Source organism: Microtus oregoni, unplaced genomic scaffold (assembly GCF_018167655.1).
Source record: "Microtus oregoni isolate MIOR12 unplaced genomic scaffold, Mior012 000031F_ref0000149, whole genome shotgun sequence".
Lineage (NCBI taxonomy): Eukaryota > Metazoa > Chordata > Mammalia > Rodentia > Cricetidae > Microtus > Microtus oregoni.
In genome coordinates this window covers 26,617,474-26,638,361 of record NW_024543090.1, presented here as the reverse complement: position 1 = coordinate 26,638,361, position 20,888 = coordinate 26,617,474, and the positions used below count along the sequence as shown (strand labels likewise).

General features: G+C 43.3%; 1 protein-coding gene across 1 annotated transcript in view; it reads left to right on the top strand.

The window, feature by feature from the left end:
• Fbn1 (fibrillin 1) overlaps positions 1–20,888 on the top strand; it is a 202,594-nt gene that overhangs the window by 106,405 nt on the left and 75,301 nt on the right. The window contains exons 10-18 of the mRNA XM_041678883.1: positions 3,162–3,341; positions 3,899–4,039; positions 5,828–5,947; positions 9,094–9,219; positions 10,752–10,874; positions 13,284–13,406; positions 14,466–14,618; positions 18,316–18,369; positions 19,786–19,911. Of these exons, the coding sequence (XP_041534817.1) occupies positions 3,162–3,341; positions 3,899–4,039; positions 5,828–5,947; positions 9,094–9,219; positions 10,752–10,874; positions 13,284–13,406; positions 14,466–14,618; positions 18,316–18,369; positions 19,786–19,911 (1,146 nt within the window). The remainder of the gene's footprint in view (positions 1–3,161; positions 3,342–3,898; positions 4,040–5,827; positions 5,948–9,093; positions 9,220–10,751; positions 10,875–13,283; positions 13,407–14,465; positions 14,619–18,315; positions 18,370–19,785; positions 19,912–20,888) is intronic.

Sequence of the window (20,888 nt, the reverse complement as noted above, 5' to 3'; positions counted from 1 at the left end):
GCCATTACTGGGAGTCCGTATACAACTCTCTTCACTGCTGAGGATTGTATGTGTGGATTAAAGGAGTACTATAATCTTCCTATGTCTCCATACATACATACATATGATTCATGATTCAACAAATCATGCATTTTGGACACACTGTCTATGCCCTAAAAACCCTTCCTCTTAATTGGCTGCAGATCTCTTCACTAGATCAGTGTTTAGAAGCACATGGCTTCCTACCAAGATGCATGACTTGGATATCAGAAGAATTGTTTCTTAGATGCATACGTCAGTTTGGGAAGCAATAGCATTGGTTGGATTCCTTGTATTGAGACCTTGAGAAGGGAAGAGAGTAGATGCAGGAGCCATCAGGAAGACTCAAGTTGTCATTGGTGATTTTGCAGGGGGTCGAAAGACATAAGCCTGACACAGACACAGGGCAGATGGGCTGACCGTGCACACTCGCCTGACACAGGGCAGATGGACTGACCGTGCACACTCGCCTGACACAGGGCAGATGGACTGACCGTGCACACTCGCCTGACACAGGGCAGATGGACTGACCGTGCACACTCGCCTGACACAGGGCAGATGGACTGACCGTGCACACTCGCCTGACACAGACACAGGGCAGAGCAAACTGGCAGTGCATGCTCATTTGCAGGTCTGCTTCATTTGTTCACACTTTCCACGACAGTTCTATTGAGTATTGAGCTCTCACCTATGGAAAGTGGCCATGTGAGAAGACTTAGTTAATTCACTCTTCCTCTTTCTTTCTTTCTTTCTTTCTCTCTTTCTTTCTGTCTTTCTTTCTTCAACACCGTGCTTCATCTCTGGGTTGAATGGAGACAGAAAAGGTAAAGGTTCTAGAGAAAACTTATCCCTGGCTACTGACCTTTAATGTGTAGGGGCTTATAGCTAAAACCATTAACCTGTACACTGGAAGGAGTTTAGGGCCCAGTAAGATACATTTCTTACAGGGTTAAGGTGAATTTAATGGTGTTCTTCAAGTAATATGCTCGCCTAGTTAGCAGAAATGCTGATAAGCCATCTGACCTCTTTTACAAATCCCAAAAGAATTTTCAAATGCTTGGAAACAAACTGTTTCCTTTAATATAGTCGGGATTCAATTAAATCCAATACATGCTGAAATCCTCTTGTGTGTAATTTATGGGGCTAGGCTGAGAGTGAGAGTTGACTATGGCATATATGAGGCCCAGACTTAAAGGGCTGCATAGAAACACAGTGAAAGCATTCCCAGGGAGTAAGTGATGTGCTGTAGCTAGGTGATAATTCTGTACGAAGAGTCACTGTGCTTTAGAAAAAAGAAGCTATAGCATCCTCAGTCAAGAAAAACACAGGCCAAAAAAAAAAAAAAAAACTCTTCCAAAAACGGCGAGATACCAAGAATTTGTGGGTCACAATTCCAGATAAGCAATAGAGCATAGTAATGGAATTCTCTAGCAGTTTAAACTAGATCTGAGTTCTAGGCATAAAATCAGACTGAAGAACGTCAGGAAATGGAGTAGCTAGTAGCAGTGGTGTATGTGGAGTTTGGTGAGTTAGCCAATCCAAGTTGGCAGATGTCCCGTGAAGCTGAGTTATGAATGCATTTCAGTAGTCTACAGGAAAAGAAAAGCATTAGCCTAATAATGTATGTAGAGTCTAACACTGTGTAGAAACTGTCTATATAAGAATCCTTTGTGACTGTGATGATAAAGTTATTGACATTGAAGACAGAAAGCAAAGATGAGAAATCACTCTGTTTGTAGAAGGGACTGCGAGACCTGCAGCCATGCAATGAAGCTGCAAATGAACGAAATAGACATGCCCGCAGCTAGAGGCTGTCTAAAATGCCGTTCCGGAAACTCAGGGAAAAGATGTCACAAGCCAACAAGGATTTATTCTGAGGGAGTCCTGGTATTGTTAAAAATAGCGAGATACCAAGACGTGTGAACACAGGGAAATACATGATCAAATCAGGGAGTCCAGCTTGCAGAATCACTGAGCTGCGTTCACACAGCCACGCTGCTGGGGCCTCCTCTTCGCCGCTTACCTAGTTGTCTTTAACAGACAAATCCTCGGCTCTGCTCTGGACTTCCTACCTATTTTTTTTTTTTTTTAGAAGAACTAATCCATCTCTTGGCTTTACACATTACCTCTCTACTGAGAAATGAAAATTTTGACTTCTTCTCTGGGCTCCAAACTCTCCTCAACAACTGTTGTGCGATATCTCCATTTGGCTGCCTCGCATCTCCTAACTCAAGTGCGCAAAGTCAAAATTTGGCTTCTGCCCATCACACCAGTCCCCGCCTCCTGACATACATCCTCTCAACAGTAGAGGACAACAGTGTTCTCTTATCTGAACAACAAAACACTAGTAGCCATTCATGATTTCCTATTCCCGTGGTTCTGGCATTTATCCCACCACCAACAATACCGTTTATTTATAAATTACCTTGGAGCAAGTTGTGCCCCCTGTCAACTCCATCACTACCTCCCCTGTGCATCCACCATTATCTTGTCCTTGGTTTTCCTCACGAGCTTTTTTTCCCTCTGGTACTTTCTATCAGAAAGAATGATCGGAAAGAGTCACGTGGTCACATTCTATCCTGCAGGAGATGCACATAAATAAAATAAAAACCAAAGCCTTACCAAATAATAAAATAAAATAAAATAAAATAGGGACTCATGTAGCCCAGGCTTGACCCCTTCCTCTTCTGCTTTGCCTATGGTGTCATTTGTTTTGTGTGTATATGAGTTTTAAAATTATTAACGTGTAATATAATGGGTTTCGTTACAGCCTTTTCATTCATCCGTGTCATTATCCGCTTCTCTGATTAGTACCCAAGCCTCCTGATGTGCTTTTTCGATGTGGACAGCCACACTGGGGCTGACTAGAGAAAGTGACACCTAATATTTTTTCTGGTGAATGTCAACATGTAAATGCCTTTCTAGATTTTGAAAGGAGCTTGTGGTGCCTGCTCTGGAGACATTTATTTACTTAAATTTTGAATTATTGTCTCAATGTGGCTCTTGTGTAGGTATTAAGAATATGAACGAAGCATTCATTCCGATTGGCCGATGCAGTTTGGTGTCTTTAAGGGGGCATCCTGCCTGGCCCCCCAGCAGCTGTGGCTTTGCTGATTATGTCATGTTGTGTTGTATTCTTCCAGAGGATTTCAACAAGCTGTGCTCTGTCCCTCTGGTCATTCCTGGGAGACCAGAATACCCTCCCCCGCCCATTGGCCCTCCACTTCAGCCTGTTCCTCCAGGCTTTACTCCTGGGTCTGTGATTCCAGTCCCTCGGCCACCACCAGAGTATCCATATCCATCTCCATCGCGTGAGCCACCAAGTAAGAATTCAAAAGCTTCCTTGTTATTTTTCTTGTATTAATCAAGTCATATTTTTGGTTTATTAAATATTTATGCCAATTGTTAGATTAAAAAAATTTTACATTGTTTTTGCATGTTTCTTAATTTTCCCATTTTATAAATAAGAATGGGAGCCTTGCATGTTCCGGAAATGAATCTCCTTTTATTATGGATATCTTTAATTAAATGTGGGAGCAGTATGGGAAAGACTGAAATCTGATTCAGAGAATGTATTAATGGCAGAAGATGTATGAAATTGTTCTTTGGGTCATTTAGTGTACAAAGTCGTTACCTGCCAACACCTCTGTGGTATAGTTATTTTCTGAAACCGGAGGCTTGAGAGTAAGGGTGGGGTGGGGAGAGGCAGGCGGAGAGGCCGGGGGTACAATGTGCTCTCTGAAAGCTGAAGGGATTGTGCTCTGGTGGCTGGCTCACCCTTGGTGGCTCTTCCTCTAGGACTTGGCATCTTGTTCACTATTAGTAGATTAAGAGCTGATGTCATAGATAATAATAATGGGGTTCAATGCTGTCCTCCTAGGGGTGCTGCCTTTCAACGTCACCGACTACTGTCAATTGGTCCGCTATCTCTGTCAAAATGGGCGCTGCATTCCAACCCCGGGCAGCTACCGGTGTGAGTGCAACAAGGGCTTCCAGCTGGACATCCGCGGGGAGTGCATTGGTAAGCAATTTATCGCTTGATTGACACTGGGGGATGTTGCAATTCTATTTCATTGTCTGTGTCTTAGTCACTGTTCTGTTGCTGCAAAGAGACACCATGACTATAGCAGCTCTTATAAGGAAAACCCTTAATTGGGGCTGGCTTACAGTTTCAGAGTTCTAGTCTATTATCATCATGGCTGGGGGCGTGGTAGGGCAGGCAGACTTGGTGCTGGAGAGTAGCTGAGAGTTCTACATACAGATCTGAAGGCAGAGAGAGACACTGGTTCTGTTGAAAATTCCACCCCCAGTGACACACTTCCTCCGATAAGGCCACACCTCCTAATCCCAGTCAAGTAGCCCCGCTCCCTAATGACCAAACATTTAGATATGAGTCTATGGAGGCCCTTCCTGTTCAAACCACCACAGTTAGTATTGGTTTTCTATTGTTGTTGTAACAAATCGCCTCCAACAGTGTCTCCAAACAGTAGAACTTGTTATTATCTTTGGCTTCCAATACAGGGCTTAAACGCTGGTAGGGTGTGTCTTCAGAACATCAGAGAGGATTTCCTGACCTTTTAGTATGTCTCAGACTCTGGAGGCAAGTAGGACCTCGTGGCCCTTTGGCATCTATACAGTCAGGCGGGCAGCGTCTTCAGCAGTCCAGCACAAGACCACTGGACAGTTGATTTCTGACAACACCCAGTGGGCATGTGCTCTTTTGTCTTCAGATAAATTTGTTTCTTAGTTCTGTTAGTTCTTGTTTTCTCAAAACCTTTTGTTTCCTGCTCACGTGGGCGCTGTTCTAGAGGAGAGGGAAGAGGTGTGTGGCTCAGGGTTAGGCGTGACTCTGTCCCCAAGAGATTTGGACCAATAATCCTCCCTGAGCCTTACTTTCCTCAGAAATGGCAATGTAGACGGGTGGGCCCTGGTACTGAGTCTGTAGCACTTGGGAATAAGGCTACCGAGACCACCTGGGCGGGTGGTGCTGAGAACCCCCTGTGAACAGCCATGTGGCCTTCATGTTTTCTTCTCACAGGTTTAGTAGAACCGCAGGAGATGCTTAGACACGAGGCAGACTTTTTTTGTATTAAAACAACAGCAACAAATAGAGCCACCTCTGAAGGAAGTGTTAGTCTCTTTGATTTTGTTTTTTTCCCCGGTGCTGGGAGTTGAACCCAGAGTCTCATGTGAGTCAGACCAGGGCCCTACCACTCAGCACCCTATTGCTCTTCTTTTTAGTTTTTTTATCTTTGAGACAAGGTCTTACTAGGTTGTCTAGGCAAACATTACACTTGTAGTCCTCCTGCCTCAGACTCCTGAAATAACAGCCCTTTCATGTCTGCTTGATTTTCTTAGACCAGACTCACAGAAGAAGAAAAAAAATGTTTATTATCTCAAAGCATATTCATATTCTCTGACAATGACACGAGAAAAGAACAGAGGTGAACTGCTTCACTGGTCTCACAGTGGGTAGTCACGGTATATTGGCTGTGGGAAGAGAGAAAAATACTTTGATTATGCAATTTTCTTTCTTTATTATTTCAAGTTTTGCTTTGTTGAGAAAGGGTCCCACTAGGCAGCCTCGGCTGACCTGGAACTCAATACGTAGGCCAGGCTGCCCTTGAACTCATTAGAGATCCAGCTGCCTCTGACTCCCAAATGCTGGGAGATTAAAGGCATGTGCCACCATGCCTGGCTTTGTTGTGTTTTTCACGCTAAAGGAAAAAGGTTTTATGCATGAGAAACCCACAAAGCCTTAGAAATATAAGCTGTTGAAGTTCTCACTAAGATCCACTGTGTTTTGCAGATGTGGACGAGTGTGAGAAGAACCCCTGTACTGGTGGAGAATGTATCAACACCCAAGGCTCCTACACCTGCCACTGCCGAGCTGGCTACCAGAGCACACTCACCAGGACCGAGTGCAGAGGTAAGGGGCTCCTGGGGACCAGGAGGCATCTGTCCCAAATGAAGGCATTGCTTTGAAGAAATCCAGTGAGACATAAGGGCAATGAAGCTAACCTCTCTCCCCTACTGCTTGCTTTATGCCTTATTCCAAATATCACTCCTTTGAGGATGTTGCTAACAAATCTGGCAAGCATTGAGGTTACCTTAAAAACTATCTTTGCGCCAAGGGAAGAGCTTATTCTCACTTATTTTGAGTTTTTTCCGCTGGTTGTTCATCTTCCATCCGAAAGGTAGGGGATGTGGTCACTCTGTGTGGTAGAGACCAAGAAAAGCCTCTGGTAGAAGCGTCTGTCATTAGCTTCTCCACAGAAACAAGGATGTGGGGGCTCCGATCCTTGCAGAGGTCAGCAGCCAACAGCAACATCACCTGAGGGTTGCCCAAAGTGAGTCTCTAGTCTTTCCTCAGACCTCTGACTAGAGCCAGCCTTTGGCAGGATCCCAGCCATCTGCACGCACACTGAGATTTCAGAAGCACTGATGTGATTGTCCCTTCATAAAAGTTGCCCTTCCGGTTTATTTCTTTCCCTTTTCCTAAAATACAAAATTGCAAACAATGTTTTGGAGAATGTTGGACTTTGGCGCTGTATTTAGATCACTTCCCTTCTCCTCCAACTCCTTCTATGCCCCTCCCAACTTCCTGTCAAATTCGTCCCCTCTTCTTCCTTAATTATTGTTTACATATATACACACAAATACAGCCTTCCGAGTCCATTTGGTGTTGCTCACGGGTGTAGAGGTAGAGATAGAGATGGAGATGGAGATAGAGGTATAGATACCTGTTTAGGGCTGACTGCTGGGGATTAGATAACTCCTCGGGAGCTCAGTCCCTGAATTATACTGAATCCCCATCTCTCAGCAGCCATTGGTTGCCTGTAGCTCTTCATGTAGAGGCGGAGCCCTGTGAGATTTCCTGTCCATGTTAGCGGCATGTCATGGGTTTATTTCTTAAATAACTTATTAGGCTGTCCAATATGCTTTTGGTTAATATCATTTGTGCAGTAAGTTTCTGGGGTGGAAATGAATAAGATACAGTGTCCACCCTTCAAGAACCAGACGTTTTATCTGGACATTCAGCATAGAATGACCTGTGCCATTAATCCAGTAAAACTAGATAAAAATAAGTGAGCAGGTAGAGAGGTCTAGGCCACGTAAAAACGTCAATCTACTAACGTGAGATAATTTTCCTTGCCTCCTTTAGCAAAAGCCCTTTGTGTTAATTGAGCAGGTTTGATGTTTATCTCTGAACTATATTCGTAATCTTTGAATTTGCTCACCATCGCTGTGTTTAGGTAGACTGCCCCATAATGTCAACTTTGAGAAGAGAAAACAAAAAACTGGAAGCACATTATTTCTTCATAACTCTATTAACAGCCTACAACCCGAATTATAAATCTTTATCATTTGAGTATTCAGCGGAGAGTCTTTAGCTGTTAGTTAAAACAGTTGCCAGGTCAGTGGTGTACTGGACATTTTTCGATAGAAGAAACCACTGTTAAGAGACTTCGCTGCTGAATAAGCACAGAGAAATGATCGTTGAGAGGGGGTTGTCTGGAGTAAGGGCCAGCCAGGGTAAAGGTGTGCTATTCCCCCCAACCCGGGCGAGGCCTGACTAGAGATGAGGGTGACCCACAGCTCCAGTACCCCATCTTCTCCGTGGCATTAAATTCACCCTCAGTGTAAGAGTGCACCTGTGGTGTTTGGAGGATTCGAGTCTGCAGAGGGATCCAGAAGGCTGCACCTTAGGCTGAGAGGATGAGCTTGGGACAAAGGGGAAGAAAAGATAGAGACAGTGGGAGGCACGTTTGAGTCGTAAACTTCCATGCTGTCTAGATTGCTCGAAGTACACAGTATCCCTCGTGGCATTCCACAGTGAGAAGGAAAGATGGATTATTCTTCATGTTTATTTTAATGTCAAAAAATTATAGAATGCTAAAATTGGTTCAAGAATATGTGGATTTTTTTTAACTATTTTTCTTTGTGGAGGAAGACAGATTTTAGTGAGCGTTAGGAATAAAGGAGGAGGGAAAAAAAGGAAATCAGAGATTTTTGGCACAAAGATCAGACAGAAGAAAAGCCCAGACTGCTTCAACTAGTCCAGTGGCTCACGCAGAAACCACTGTGGGATCAGCCTGGAAAGAAAGTGCGTAGGAGGGTCAACCACAGACACGGTGCAGACGCTGGGCAGACAGGATAACTGGACAGACCGTAAATGTGCATTCCTCTCTAGGGTGTGCAGGATGCTCACCCTCAGGCACTCAGGGCCTCCGCTCAACATGCATGGCTTGCTCTCATCCGACTCTGCCTGGTTCCATGTTCCTGGGGACAGGCGTGGGAATGCTGCATGCTGCAGAGACAAGGCTGTCTTACCTAGCCTCTTTGATGTTCATCTTTTTTAGTTCTTGGAGCAGAAGGACCAGACCCAGGCTACCCCGTTGTCTATTAGGGCTAGATATTTAATCATGAAATTAGAGATCAGATATAGGTTATTTGAGTTTATGTCATTTTTTAAACATTTCTAGTTCTAGTATGATTATTATAATTACTATGATTATTAATGAAGGAGGGGACAGCATCACAGAACCAATGTTTTGCTTCGCAGTAGAATACCATAAAGTTTAGACTGAGAGTTATAGGTCTGTGGATGACACTATACTCGGTCCCGGGCTGCTGGGAGGCAGTTATGTGGAGGACTGTTAGCAGGAACTGAGCAATTTCTCAAAAATAGCATTTTCTGTTATTATTTCTCATATTGTTATGAGTTCCCTTTTAATCATGTTAGAAATGATAGCAGCCAAAGTTCAATATAAATAATCATATATGCTATTCAATAAATTATCTAGAAAAAATGCTGAAAACTCTATTTTCTTTGTACAGCTGAGGCCTGAGTAGTCTTAAAGAAAGTACAAGTGGATGTGATCATGTAAAGGTTTCTTTCTTTCTGATACTGATGATCCCACATTCCTTGTTATTTGGTATGATATATATGATGATGGATATTATCAAATAATTGAAATACAAGATTAAGGTCCTAAGTTAGGAAATGGAGGGAGAAAGAAAATAATTTCAAGTCCTCCAAATTACCTTCATCCTTTCTCACTTTAACCCCAGACATTGACGAGTGTCTGCAGAATGGCCGGATCTGCAACAACGGCCGCTGCATCAACACGGACGGCAGCTTCCACTGCGTGTGTAACGCGGGCTTCCACGTCACTCGGGATGGAAAGAACTGTGAAGGTAAGGGCGGCAGCCAAGGTGGCTCCTCCCCCATTGCTTTTCGGCAGCCAGAGCCTTGAACAAGACAGAACCAGGTGCCGGGTGAAAGGTCAAACTGTCCAATGTGTTGCACATATTTCTGTCTGAAAGGCAAGCCTAAATTTTCACCCTGTCATGGCCACAATTTGTATGTGTCAAATAGCATTTATTCACGCCAGCAGCCGTGAGTTCTTGTAGTTACCTGGTGGCGATGAAGCTTTCGTAGGATGCACCATTCCTTCCTAATTTTATGCAATCAAGACTTGTATATTGTGTAGTTTCATACAAAACAACAAACAAAACAAAACAATGAACTACGTTTACATCCACACCTTCTATAGTCGCTTGTAATCTTTTTGTATAAAGTGCCTGCCTCATAATGCGACCCACAGATCAGCGTCTGGGCATGTCAGACTGCTTTGAGAGAAAAAGGGGCGTGGAGGGGCAGCCTTTCATATTGACCTCTGAACTCATCGTGGGAGCTGCTTTTCCTTGCAAAGTCACTGTGACTGCTGTGGATTGCTGTGGATGGAGTTCCCACTTCGTGGGCTTTAGCAGAAAGTGAAGGCTGCTGCTTATCATGTTTTCCAACTTCTTTAGCAAAGAGCCCAAGAATCTGCTAATATGTTGAAAGAATTTCAAAATTGTTCTTAGGAACATGTTTGGCAGAATATTATCTCAGTGATTCAATCCACAGACTTGAGGCCAAAATTCCCAGTTAGGGTAAAAATCTGCTTTTTTAAATAAAAGAAATAAAGAAAAATCGTAAATTACTTTAGTCTGCATAAAAGCCTGTAAGTGAAAACAGGTCATGTTGAGAGGTGTGAGCCTCCTGGGATAGCTTCAATAGCTTGCAGGCCAGCATGCCAACGAAATTAGGAACTGTCTCTGTGATCAAAGGGTTCTAAATATTAGTTGGCTCAGCTGGATCCCATAGCCGAGTCTAGCACTTACTAAATCCATCTTTGCAATATCTACTTCAAATTGCTTAAAATGACAAGCTTTCTTCTATTTTTTATTATTCTTCAGCGTTTTTTTTGTTTTTTTTTTTTTTTTACTTTTTGAGAATTTCATACAATGTATTTTCCCCTCCACCAACCCCTCCCAGGTCCTCCCTTACCTCCCTACCCACCCAACTTCATATTATTTTTTCTCAATAGTCTTTTGCTTTCAAAAAGAACCAAGATTTAGCCTAAATACATTTTCATTCCCAGTAGCCTTAATTTTGTTATATTTTAGTATAGCAGAACTAAATCTGGACTAACTAAGCTCACCAAGCTGGTATTGTCCTTTTCATCTAAGGATGGCAAACCTCGAAAAATCCCACTAACCTTGGCTGAGCCGACCTGAACTTGAGATGTCTGTTTCGCATGCCATGTTTTCTCTTTGTATTTATCATCTGGATGAAAATCAGCCTTAGGCATTAGTGACAGAAAATAAGAGAGAGGCATGAATTACGTCTATCCAGGTAGCCTTCCTCGCTTGACCGAGAGAACGTGTGTCTCTGTTTCTAGACATGGACGAGTGCAGCATCAGAAACATGTGTCTGAACGGGATGTGCATCAACGAAGACGGCAGTTTCAAGTGCATTTGCAAACCTGGCTTCCAGCTGGCATCCGACGGCCGCTACTGCAAAGGTGTGTGCTGGAGAACCTTACACGGTGGTCTTTGCCTCCTTTCTCTTCTCTCTACACCTTTCCTGAAGATTCTCTCTTTCTGATCTTTCCAAGTTCTGTCTTTTCCTTCCAGCTGGGAAATAAGGACAGTTTGGTAGAGGACTTGGGATCTTTTGATCATTACCTTTAACACCACATGCTGGAAGGCAGGATCAAGTACCACGGTGCCTCTTCTGAGTGGCCCTAGAATTTAGCTCTCGTTAAAGTACCATGGAAGAAAGCCTTAAGTTCTTGGCAAGGTGTGCTTTCTCCAAGCTTTAAAGAGCATCCAGTCCTTGGTTGTTTCCCTGCATTCCCTGCGACCTTCACGTTGATGACTTATAATATTGTGAAAACCCATGTCTTCGATGGCTGTAAGAGACACCATGACCACGGCAACTCTTATAAAAGAAAACATGTAATTGAGGTGGCAGCCTGCAGTTCAGAGGTTCAGTCCATTATAATCATGGCGGGGAGCATGCCAGCATGCCAGCAGACATGGTGCTGGCTTCATCTTGGTCAGACAGCAACAGGAAATCGACTAGACTCTTGAGCCTAGGAAACCCCAAAGCCCACCCCCACAGTGACACACATCCTCCAATAAGGCCATAACAACTCCTACAAAGCCACACCTCCTAATAGTGCCACTCCCTGTGAACTTATGGGGGCCAATTGCTTTCAAACTGCCACAGCCTGTCTTCAGTTTAAAACAAACAGTTGAGCTTTTCAAATTTTGAAGTAGGTTTCTGTACCCATGGAACTCTGTGCCAGAAGGATCTGACACGGGGAAGAAAGGTTCGAGACACAGAAGCATTCTACAGTAGGATAGCACATCAGGATGTGCTTGTACCTGTGAGGAAGAAAAGGAAAGGCTGTGATTGCTGAGATCTGAAATGCCAAGGTCTGGGGGCCACGTGACAGCCTCTGGGCGTTAGATCACGCTGTTTCTGAGGACATTATAAAAAATGGAGGCCCCAAAGCCATTGATCACCATGAAAACTGCATCTTAAATAGATTGTTGAATTGTGTAGAAGAACTGATAATTGCACTGGTTCACCTGGACTTAGCATTCCAGAGAGTGGGAAGGAGGAAGAGAGAGAGGAAGGGAGGAGGAGAGAGATTGGTTCATATGGTTGTCCCCATCTTCCTTCCCTGCCCCCTCCCCAGTATATAAAGCTAAGATAAACACACTTAGGAAGGAAAAGGAAGCAGCCATCATGTGCTGCTTTTGCTTACCTCCTGTTTCTCCTCTGGCTGTGGAATGAGATTGTGTCTTCATCCGTCATCCTGAACCTGCAAACTCATGACTGCAGAAAGCCTCGTCAGCAGGGCCTGTGCTGACTGGGGGACTTTATGTCCCACTGGAAAGCCTCCAGGCTGCTCTTCAGAAGGTACTCTCCACTGTTTTACTGTAGGGTGCTGGCGCCGAACAAAAAGATGCTTGAAACAAACGCACCAATCTGAGTCTATGCTCTTAAATATAACTTAAATATAACACAATCTGAACATGAAACCTTGGACCATCGGGATGTGTTTTGTGCCAAACAATACAAGCTAAATAAAACCCAGAGGTGCTTCACTCTCAATTTGCCTCAGCTTAAGGTCAGAAGAAAGGAAATAGTCTCCCACTCTAGTTGTGTATTGTAAAAGGGTTGTTAGAAAGTGATTCATTTCTAAGCAGCCTTTTTTTCTACAACTCAGTCTGGGTACCCTTTCTACTTTGTCATATCAGTGGGCGAAATCTCCACTATTGATTTTATGAACCTGATGCCATCTTTTCCAGTACTTAAGGACACACATATGATACAAAAAATACTCCACTTAAGAAAGACTTTACTGTGCTCTGGTGGCTTTGAGTGTTGTGCTGACCAAGTGCTGCCGTCAGAGTCACCCTGAATCCCTCTCTCTTCTCTCTGTGGTGCTCCTTCAGGCCTGTAATATCTGCCTCTCACTAATTGTCCCAGAGGAACCAGGCAAGGCTGATACTGACAGGGATGCCAGCCCGGGTGTTGGCTGCAGAAAGAAAAGGTTTTGCCACCGCAGTCAAAGATACAGTTCATAATCAAACTAGATTTCTGGCTACAGTGGGATGCATGACAGAGTCCTTTGCCTTCTCGTGGTCATTTTCCTCCCTCCATCAATTCTGTCTGGCTTTTGTGTTTTTATTTTTGGTAGAAAGCATCTTTAGAGGATTCTATTAAAATGGCTTTTAATGGAAAAGTAGCAAGCTCAGTTGATTTCTCCATTTCCCATCTCTGGAAAACACCGAGCAGACAGTCCACTGGCCTGCTCCTATGACCATCGGGTATCATTTTCCACAGCACACACGACCCAGGGCTGTCATAGTGAACGTGTCCAATGGTGTTAAAGAAACACCTCTTCCCACTACAGATATCAATGAATGTGAAACCCCTGGGATCTGCATGAACGGGCGCTGTGTGAACACTGACGGCTCCTACCGATGCGAGTGCTTCCCAGGACTGGCTGTGGGTCTAGATGGACGAGTATGTGTTGGTAAGAAAAAGCCACATTTATAATAAATGCTGCAGTAATCAGCAATGTGTATCGGTAACTAACGTGTTCTCCCCTAACAGGTAAAATACAGGATTTTTGCGGAAGAATAATCTAACAAATTCAGTTCTCTTCTGGATAGATTGGATATAAATGTGAGGAATAGAAGGATAAGGTTTTAAAAAAAAAAAAAAAGGAAAGGCCAGGGAATCCTTGCCTTTTCTTCCCTCTTCTCTGCCCTGGATATATACCTGTCTTCAATTTTCTCCCACCCTCCTTTGTGGATAATGGTCTTTGGAACTGGTTTGTATAGGTATACCGTTTTACGGTGGACATTTTAATAGAGAATTAAATGTCCAAGGAAAGTGCATGATGCCATACCATGGAAACATGAATAAACCAGAAACATGCAGTGATAGTTTTATGTGGCTTTGAGATTTGTTAACTAACAAGACTTTTAGCCAAATTATTTTTAAAAGATACTCAATAAGCCCTCTGAATTAGGGAAAGATTGGGCGAAGTGGGAAATTCCTTCTTTAGAGATAAAGGCAACACAGCTTGGTTGACCAACATCTGCGGGTTTATACAATGAACCTTTTACAGATTCAACTTTCTCCTTTTTGGAAAGCAAGCCCAATTTAGTCATTCAATAACTGCATGTTTATTTCCGAGTAAGCCACATTTCTCATAAAGGTCTTATTTATCATGGTGTGAGATCCAACCTTCATGCAGTGTTTATAAAGTTCCTGCTCTGTGCATGCCCGAGGAAGACAAAAATGAATGAAAAATTACCCCAGCCCTGAAGGGTCTCGCAGTTCCCTCAACTGTGATAACCAGAGGAATCCGGCTGACCCTGCCCGTTGGTCCCCACTGCTCGGGAGCTAATGTGTTCTTGGAGTTTTGTTTTACTTTTGTTTGCTCAGGGTCCAGTTGTAAAAGCTCAAGCATCCCCTGTGAGTTAGAACAGGGACGATAGAGAAGTAAAGGCAGCCCTGGCTTCGATGTGGGGGTTCTCGTATGTTTAAACTGTCAGGATGACGGCAAGCACTTCCTCCTTTTCAGACACACACATGCGGAGCACATGCTACGGGGGATACAGGAGAGGCCAGTGTGTGAAGCCCTTGTTTGGCGCTGTTACCAAATCCGAATGCTGTTGTGCCAACACCGAGTATGCGTTTGGGGAACCCTGCCAACCATGTCCTGCGCAGAATTCAGGTAAGCGGTGTCACGGAGGTGCCCTCCTACTGCCAGCTTTCTGGCAGCAGGCACGATCTTTGCTTTCACACAAGTCTGTTCTCTGCTTCCAGGGTTCTCTTGTACACCCTCCTGGGGTATTTGCAGTGGGCAGCCAGCGTTTAGACCCACATCACTCCCCCTTGTTCACACTCTTTCACTACGTGTACCTCTGTAGGAACCAGTGCGCCTCGATCCTGGTCACACTCCCTGGAGCACACGCAGCTTCATTCAGAATGCTTGCTTTTCGCAGGAGCTATTAGAAAAGCAGGATTTTACACAGTGTAAAAGTAAATAACTTTCAGATGACCTGTATATTTCCAGCAGCTTCCCAGAAGGCCATTTGCAAATTTTGTTCATATCCCACATGTTGATTTTGGTGTACTTTTCTTAAATGGCTTTATTCAACCTTAGGGAAACAGTGTTTTTCTGCAGTTGAGGTGAAAAGTCAGAAAAGACAACCAGGCAGTGAGCGGAAATTCTGCTCCCCCAGTCACAGGCAGAAGGATGGGAGGGATTAGTTGTTTGTGTGCGTTTTTAGTTTTGTTAATAAAAATAATTATGAAATTAAAATATATGGACAAGGAATTCTCAGTGTTCTCACTCATGAAATAGATTTTATTAGATGAACTAGTCAGTCCTATGCAGCAGACATAATTATGTTCATAAAGAAAAAATAGTTTATTGAAATAGTTCATGGTGTCTTCTATATACGAATATGTGGTGTGTGTGTGTGTGTGTGTGTGTGAGAGAGAGAGAGAGAGAGAGAGAGAGAGAGAGAGAGAGAGACTAGTAGGAAGGGGCAGTGAGATGGGAGGAGAGAGAGTAGTGGGATATATGTGGCGTGAACGCGGAAGCAAGGACTGGGAGAAGGAAGATGACTGGAGGGAGAGAGGATAGGATGTTGGTGAGTGAAACTGACATATGTTTAGGAAGAAAAGAGAAGCTTATTGAGATGAAGACAGTAGGGTTTTACTATTTGAATATGATCTTAAGGTAGCTTGGCCATTGGCTTTTATTATCCTAGGAAAAAACCTAGGACTAATCAAACAAACAAACAAAATGGTTAGTGAGTTTACATGTGAGATTCAGTTATGTCTATCCTTCCTAAGGAAAATTCATTAAAAATTAATCTAAGCATGATTTCCAAAGATTAATATATAAGAATAATCTTTGAAATTATGGTGTTCAGAATTAAATATCATAAGAAGCTAGAGAAAGAGAGGACTTCAAAGGAAACGAAGAACTCCACGTAAAAGAAAGAAGGATTATTTGTATGTCATCAAAAATCAGTTAAATACACATTTAATACACTTGAATTATATATAAATATTCATTCAAACAAGATGATTGCAAAAGACTACAGTTAGCGGTATATTCTGTCATTGTTTGCACTATGTTTTCAAGCACTGTTCTCATAGACTTTGTATTTGGGAGACAGGTGTATGTCAGTAAGGCTGGAAAAGGTGGTTGTACTCATGCCTGCGAGTGGAGACCTCAGGACCAAGAGCATGTCCAAAGTGTGCTCGTACTCAGGGAAATGACCTGGGCTTAGCAAGTCACTAAAGAAGCCCAGTTTCTTTAAGCAGTAAGGCTTAGTTAGCGGAAGCTAAACTGGAAGCCCACGAATGCTAACTTCCAGCTTATATTTACGCTTTTGTGCCTGAGGGAATTTACAGGGAAAGCGTTCACATGTGGAAGTTCTTTCAGTGATTAACAAGAATGTCAGCCGAATGGTGAAAGGTACTCAAGGAGGATGGATGCCCCTCGTTTCAGGATGGGGTGATTTAACAGGCATGGACAATCCCTAGAATCTCTCTCATCAATTGAGTGAGAAAATATAACCACGCAGATTTCCAAGGTCATCTGTGTGCTGTGCAAGTCAAATGGGACGGGTGACGCTTTGTCTGCTCCTAACCTGATTTGTGTGACTCAGTAAGCTCTCTGCCTCTTCAGACATCAGGCATGCTCCTCTCCCAGAAAGCAGCCAGCGAAACCCTCGGAGTGCAACTCTGGGGCCTTTTCATGGGCCGGCCCTGCTGCTGTCTTATGGTAGCTTAGGGAATGGAGATTAAGACAGCAAGATGCCCAATTTTTTGTTATCTCCTTAAACCCAGAGAAGCACAGTGTGGAATGGGGGAGAGGGGAGGGACTTGCTGCTAGCCACGTGTATGTTAGCATTCAGACCCCTTCTGCACAGAGCAGTCGGGTCCTGCAGTTGCAAACACGGTGAGCACCTCATGCTTCTGTTTGGCCCAGGTGTCAGCTGATCTGAAGGAACAGAGAGAGCTCTGTCCGCAGAACTGCCCTGCTTTGGTTTTCCTGCTTTACTATTCTCTAAGTTTTGTGACCATTTTAATAGTTGAGAATATGAAAAGATAGCCAAGATATGCTCCTGTTGTGGTCTTTAATCTCCGGCTTTTAAATGCGCAGTAGCTGGCATGGTCCTCCTTGTTGCTTTTTGCATCCTTTTAAACTCTTTTTAAAAAATGAAAACATTCTACTGTTTTTCTCAAATTATCATTTGTTACAATACAGGCTTTCTTGTTTTTGTTTGTTTGATTGGTTGGTTTTGTGTGTGTGTGTGTGTGTGTGTGTGTTTATTTTTGAGACAGGGTCTCACTATGTAGCCCTGGCTAGTCTGTAAACTTACTCTGTAGATCAGGCTATCTTCTAATTTGTAGAGATACTTCTTCCTCTGCTTTTCAATTGTTAGGATTAAAGGTGTATGCCACCATGCCTGGCTAAAAGATTAATTTTTAATTTTATATTTTCAAAGCTCATTTACATCTAGCACATTCAGAAATACAGCAAATGTTTGCTCCCTCTGCTAAAGTCCCATTCCCCCCACCCCCCATCATTCTCCTCAGCACAGACGTATGTGACTGATTCTGGCATCAGAATGCATGGGCAGGCAAAGATCTCTCAGCCCTCCTCCTTGGAAGAAGGATGATTCCAGTTTGCATTTCTCCTCATTCACCATTTCATTCCTCTGAATGTTCCTAGAGTTGTATATAAAACTTTACACAGTTATAAGCAGTAAGAAGCTGATTCTATCTCGTTTGGGGAGCGATTCTTCACAGGTCTGTACTAGAAAGATGACATGATTTTAACATTTTATCAAAAGTTTTCCTGTGGGTTCACTATGGAAAATGATCATAGAATCGCAGTGATTCAGAAAATACACTTGCACATGGTGTGAGATGCTTTGCTGTGCCCTTGTGAAGAGAGCCCAGAGCATCTGCAGAGACCTGCGGAGATGTGAGAGCATGGTTGTCCTGGAAAAACAGAGCTATCCCCAGGATGGTGGGGGAAAGTTTTATTAACAGCTAAGAACCCGCATTTTAACAGGCACCTTTTGCTGTATGTGTAAAGTGTTCCCTGGTGAACAAATTGAGTTGTAGGGAAAAACACCTTTTCCAAAAGTGCTTTGCACCAAGAAATTGCTATGACTTCTCCATATCCTTCAAAGTCAATTTCCTTTGACTTTTTTTTTGAAGTGGGACCCTTCAAAAGAAAGCGCAGTCTAAAGGTGACTCTCCCAGGGGATGCTTCCTCTTTCTGCTACCACTCTAGCTCGGTTCTCCTTGCTTTGGAGGAAATGATGTGTGTGAGCCAACGGCAGAACTAACCCGTTCTTCAGATAAGGAACTCACTTACTATCCGATCTTTATTACAGCGGAATACCAGGCGCTCTGCAGCAGTGGGCCAGGCATGACCTCAGCAGGCACTGGTAAGGAGTTGCTTGAAAGTTGACCAACTGAAACATGTGCAGAGGCAGTATTGAAACCCCTGTGGGTATCTAGTTACTTTGGGACAGTCTGGCCTGGCACCTTACTGGCCAGCATCACATGATGATGTACGCGGGATGCCTAGAAGCCCCCATGGCAGAGCAGCTGTGGCACACTGACAACTGGGCGTGAAGCTTTCTCACTTCTTGGGGCAACTGATGGAGAGCTATAGTTGAGATACAATGGTGGGCATTGCTCATTCTGGAGAAATGGTGGTCTGAGCCTTTCATGAATTTCCCTTATCAAATACAGCTGAGGGATTTGGATTGGACAAAAAGTTATCCATTCACAATCATAAAGATTTCCTAGTTCTCAAAGGATCAGTCATAAGATGCCACTTAAATTTTGTAGCAAGAAATAGCAGCAACGCCCAAAGTTAAAAGAAAAAAAAATGACGTGTTTGTTTAGGAACTGGAAAAGCGTTGAGTGTTATCAAAAAGAACAGAATCAAGAGACTACTGAGATGAGCTTGAAGATGGTGACAAGAAGGGACTTCCTCACTCATGTGAAACTAAGCAACTTGACCAGGGGCGCTGGGGAAAGCAGACTGGTTAGTTCACTGTATGAAATGCGTGGATAAAGATGAGGAAGGAGTATTGAGAAAGAAGGGCAAGTAAGGATGCTGATAATGAAGGAGTCGGTGAGGATCGAATGAGCCATGATAAGGGCTTAGAGGTGAAGGAAATGACAGCCCTGACTTACGAAGGCTCTCCATCCACGTACTGTCCTTCTTCCTCCTTCCCCACCACCAGAAAGGTCTGCTCAGTATGTGAGGCGTAGACAGAGAATGCCTGGCCTCCTCAGAGCCAAAGCAGAGACTCTGGCCTGGCTTTCAGTCTGTAAGGAGACCCGCTGAAGAAATTCCACACACCGTGGGGCAGGGACCTTGCATAGGCCTAATTTATAGCTAATAAATACACAATTTATACTTTAATTTGAAGATGTTGTTAAACTTAATAAAAATTTGAAGCAAGGCCATGATATAATCACCTCGCTGGCCACATGGGAGGCAAAGAGAGGGGAAAGAGGAGGTGTCACAGACTTGGAGTCTGTGCATCATCCACTTTCCATCCTGGTTCTCAGACCATCCAGAACATCTTCTTCAGCTTAATTCAGGGGTGGTGGGTGACCATATGGTCACAGCTCAGATGCCAGCTTCCCTCCAGGGTCTGGGATGGGGGGGGGGGAGATTTGACTCATACTATCTTACAGTGAGCAAAAGGAATGAAATATTCTCTTCCATGTGAACTCAAACCCCAGAGAGCAGTCCTAAGGTCATTGCCCATATTGGAACTGTTTGTTTTCATTTAATGTTTGTTTTAGAATGTGATTAACTTTGAATTTTTTTGGTGCTGTAGATATAAACGAATGTGCATTAGATCCTGATATCTGCCCAAATGGAATTTGTGAAAATCTCCGTGGAACCTACAAATGCATATGCAATTCGGGATATGAAGTAGACATAACTGGGAAAAACTGTGTCGGTAAGCTCGGCTTGCTTCCTGAGACATCTTTGGACAGCTTTGAAGAATCGTGGCAGATTCCCTTGGTAAAAGAGAAATCTGTTAGGTGGAAGAAACACAAGTGCTGGGAGCCTTGGTGACTTGACTGCTAAACCGTTCTCCCAGCCACTCCTTAGATTTAAGCAGAGAAAGCACAGTTTGCTTTCAATAACAATGATTTTATGTTAACTTTAATGAGCACCCTTTTCCATGTGATAACAACCTTTAATTAAGGAAGAACCCAGAAACCAAGTAAATCATTTAGTTGGTAAGAAAACAGTTAGCCTATGGCATTATTTCTTTCTTCAGCATTCTTTAGTTGCCTGGAAGAGTATTTTCTGGAAACTTCTTCTCTCTGGAGTGACACGGAGCCTTGAGTTTCCTGACGCTGGGCTTTTAAAACCAAGATACTCAGAGTTATGGGGAAAGGATGGGCACAAACTGTGAAGTGGGGCATCTTTTTAGTGGAAGAACAAATATATTTTGAATATAAGCAGATATACCTTTATGGGAATGAATAAGCTTTAAGATAAACTAGAGAAGTCTGAGGCTGTATTTTAATTTCCATTTAGGACTTTGGAGTTAGGCACTTTTGCTTGCTTTTACCTTGGTGACATTTTAGAGCCAAAGTTGGGAAGGCCCCTGTTTAAGGATCTAACTTTGAAGCAAGCGATTTTTCAGAAAAAATTCAAGATTGATATAAACATCTGTTCATTCTTCCAGGTTGCCACACGCATATCAGATATCAATAATTTGTTGCGTGCTGGATTCTCCTGCTGCTCATCCAACATCATGGTCTCTATGGGTTCTGACCCAGGAGAAGAAAATCCTTTTGCATATGTTCCTGGCCATTGGCTGTCTTATTTGCATGGTCTTTATTTGAAGCCTCCTGGTGTTTGGAACTTTTGAGAAATAGTTGTGTTCCTTGTATTATTTTGATAGACTTTCAACATTCTCTT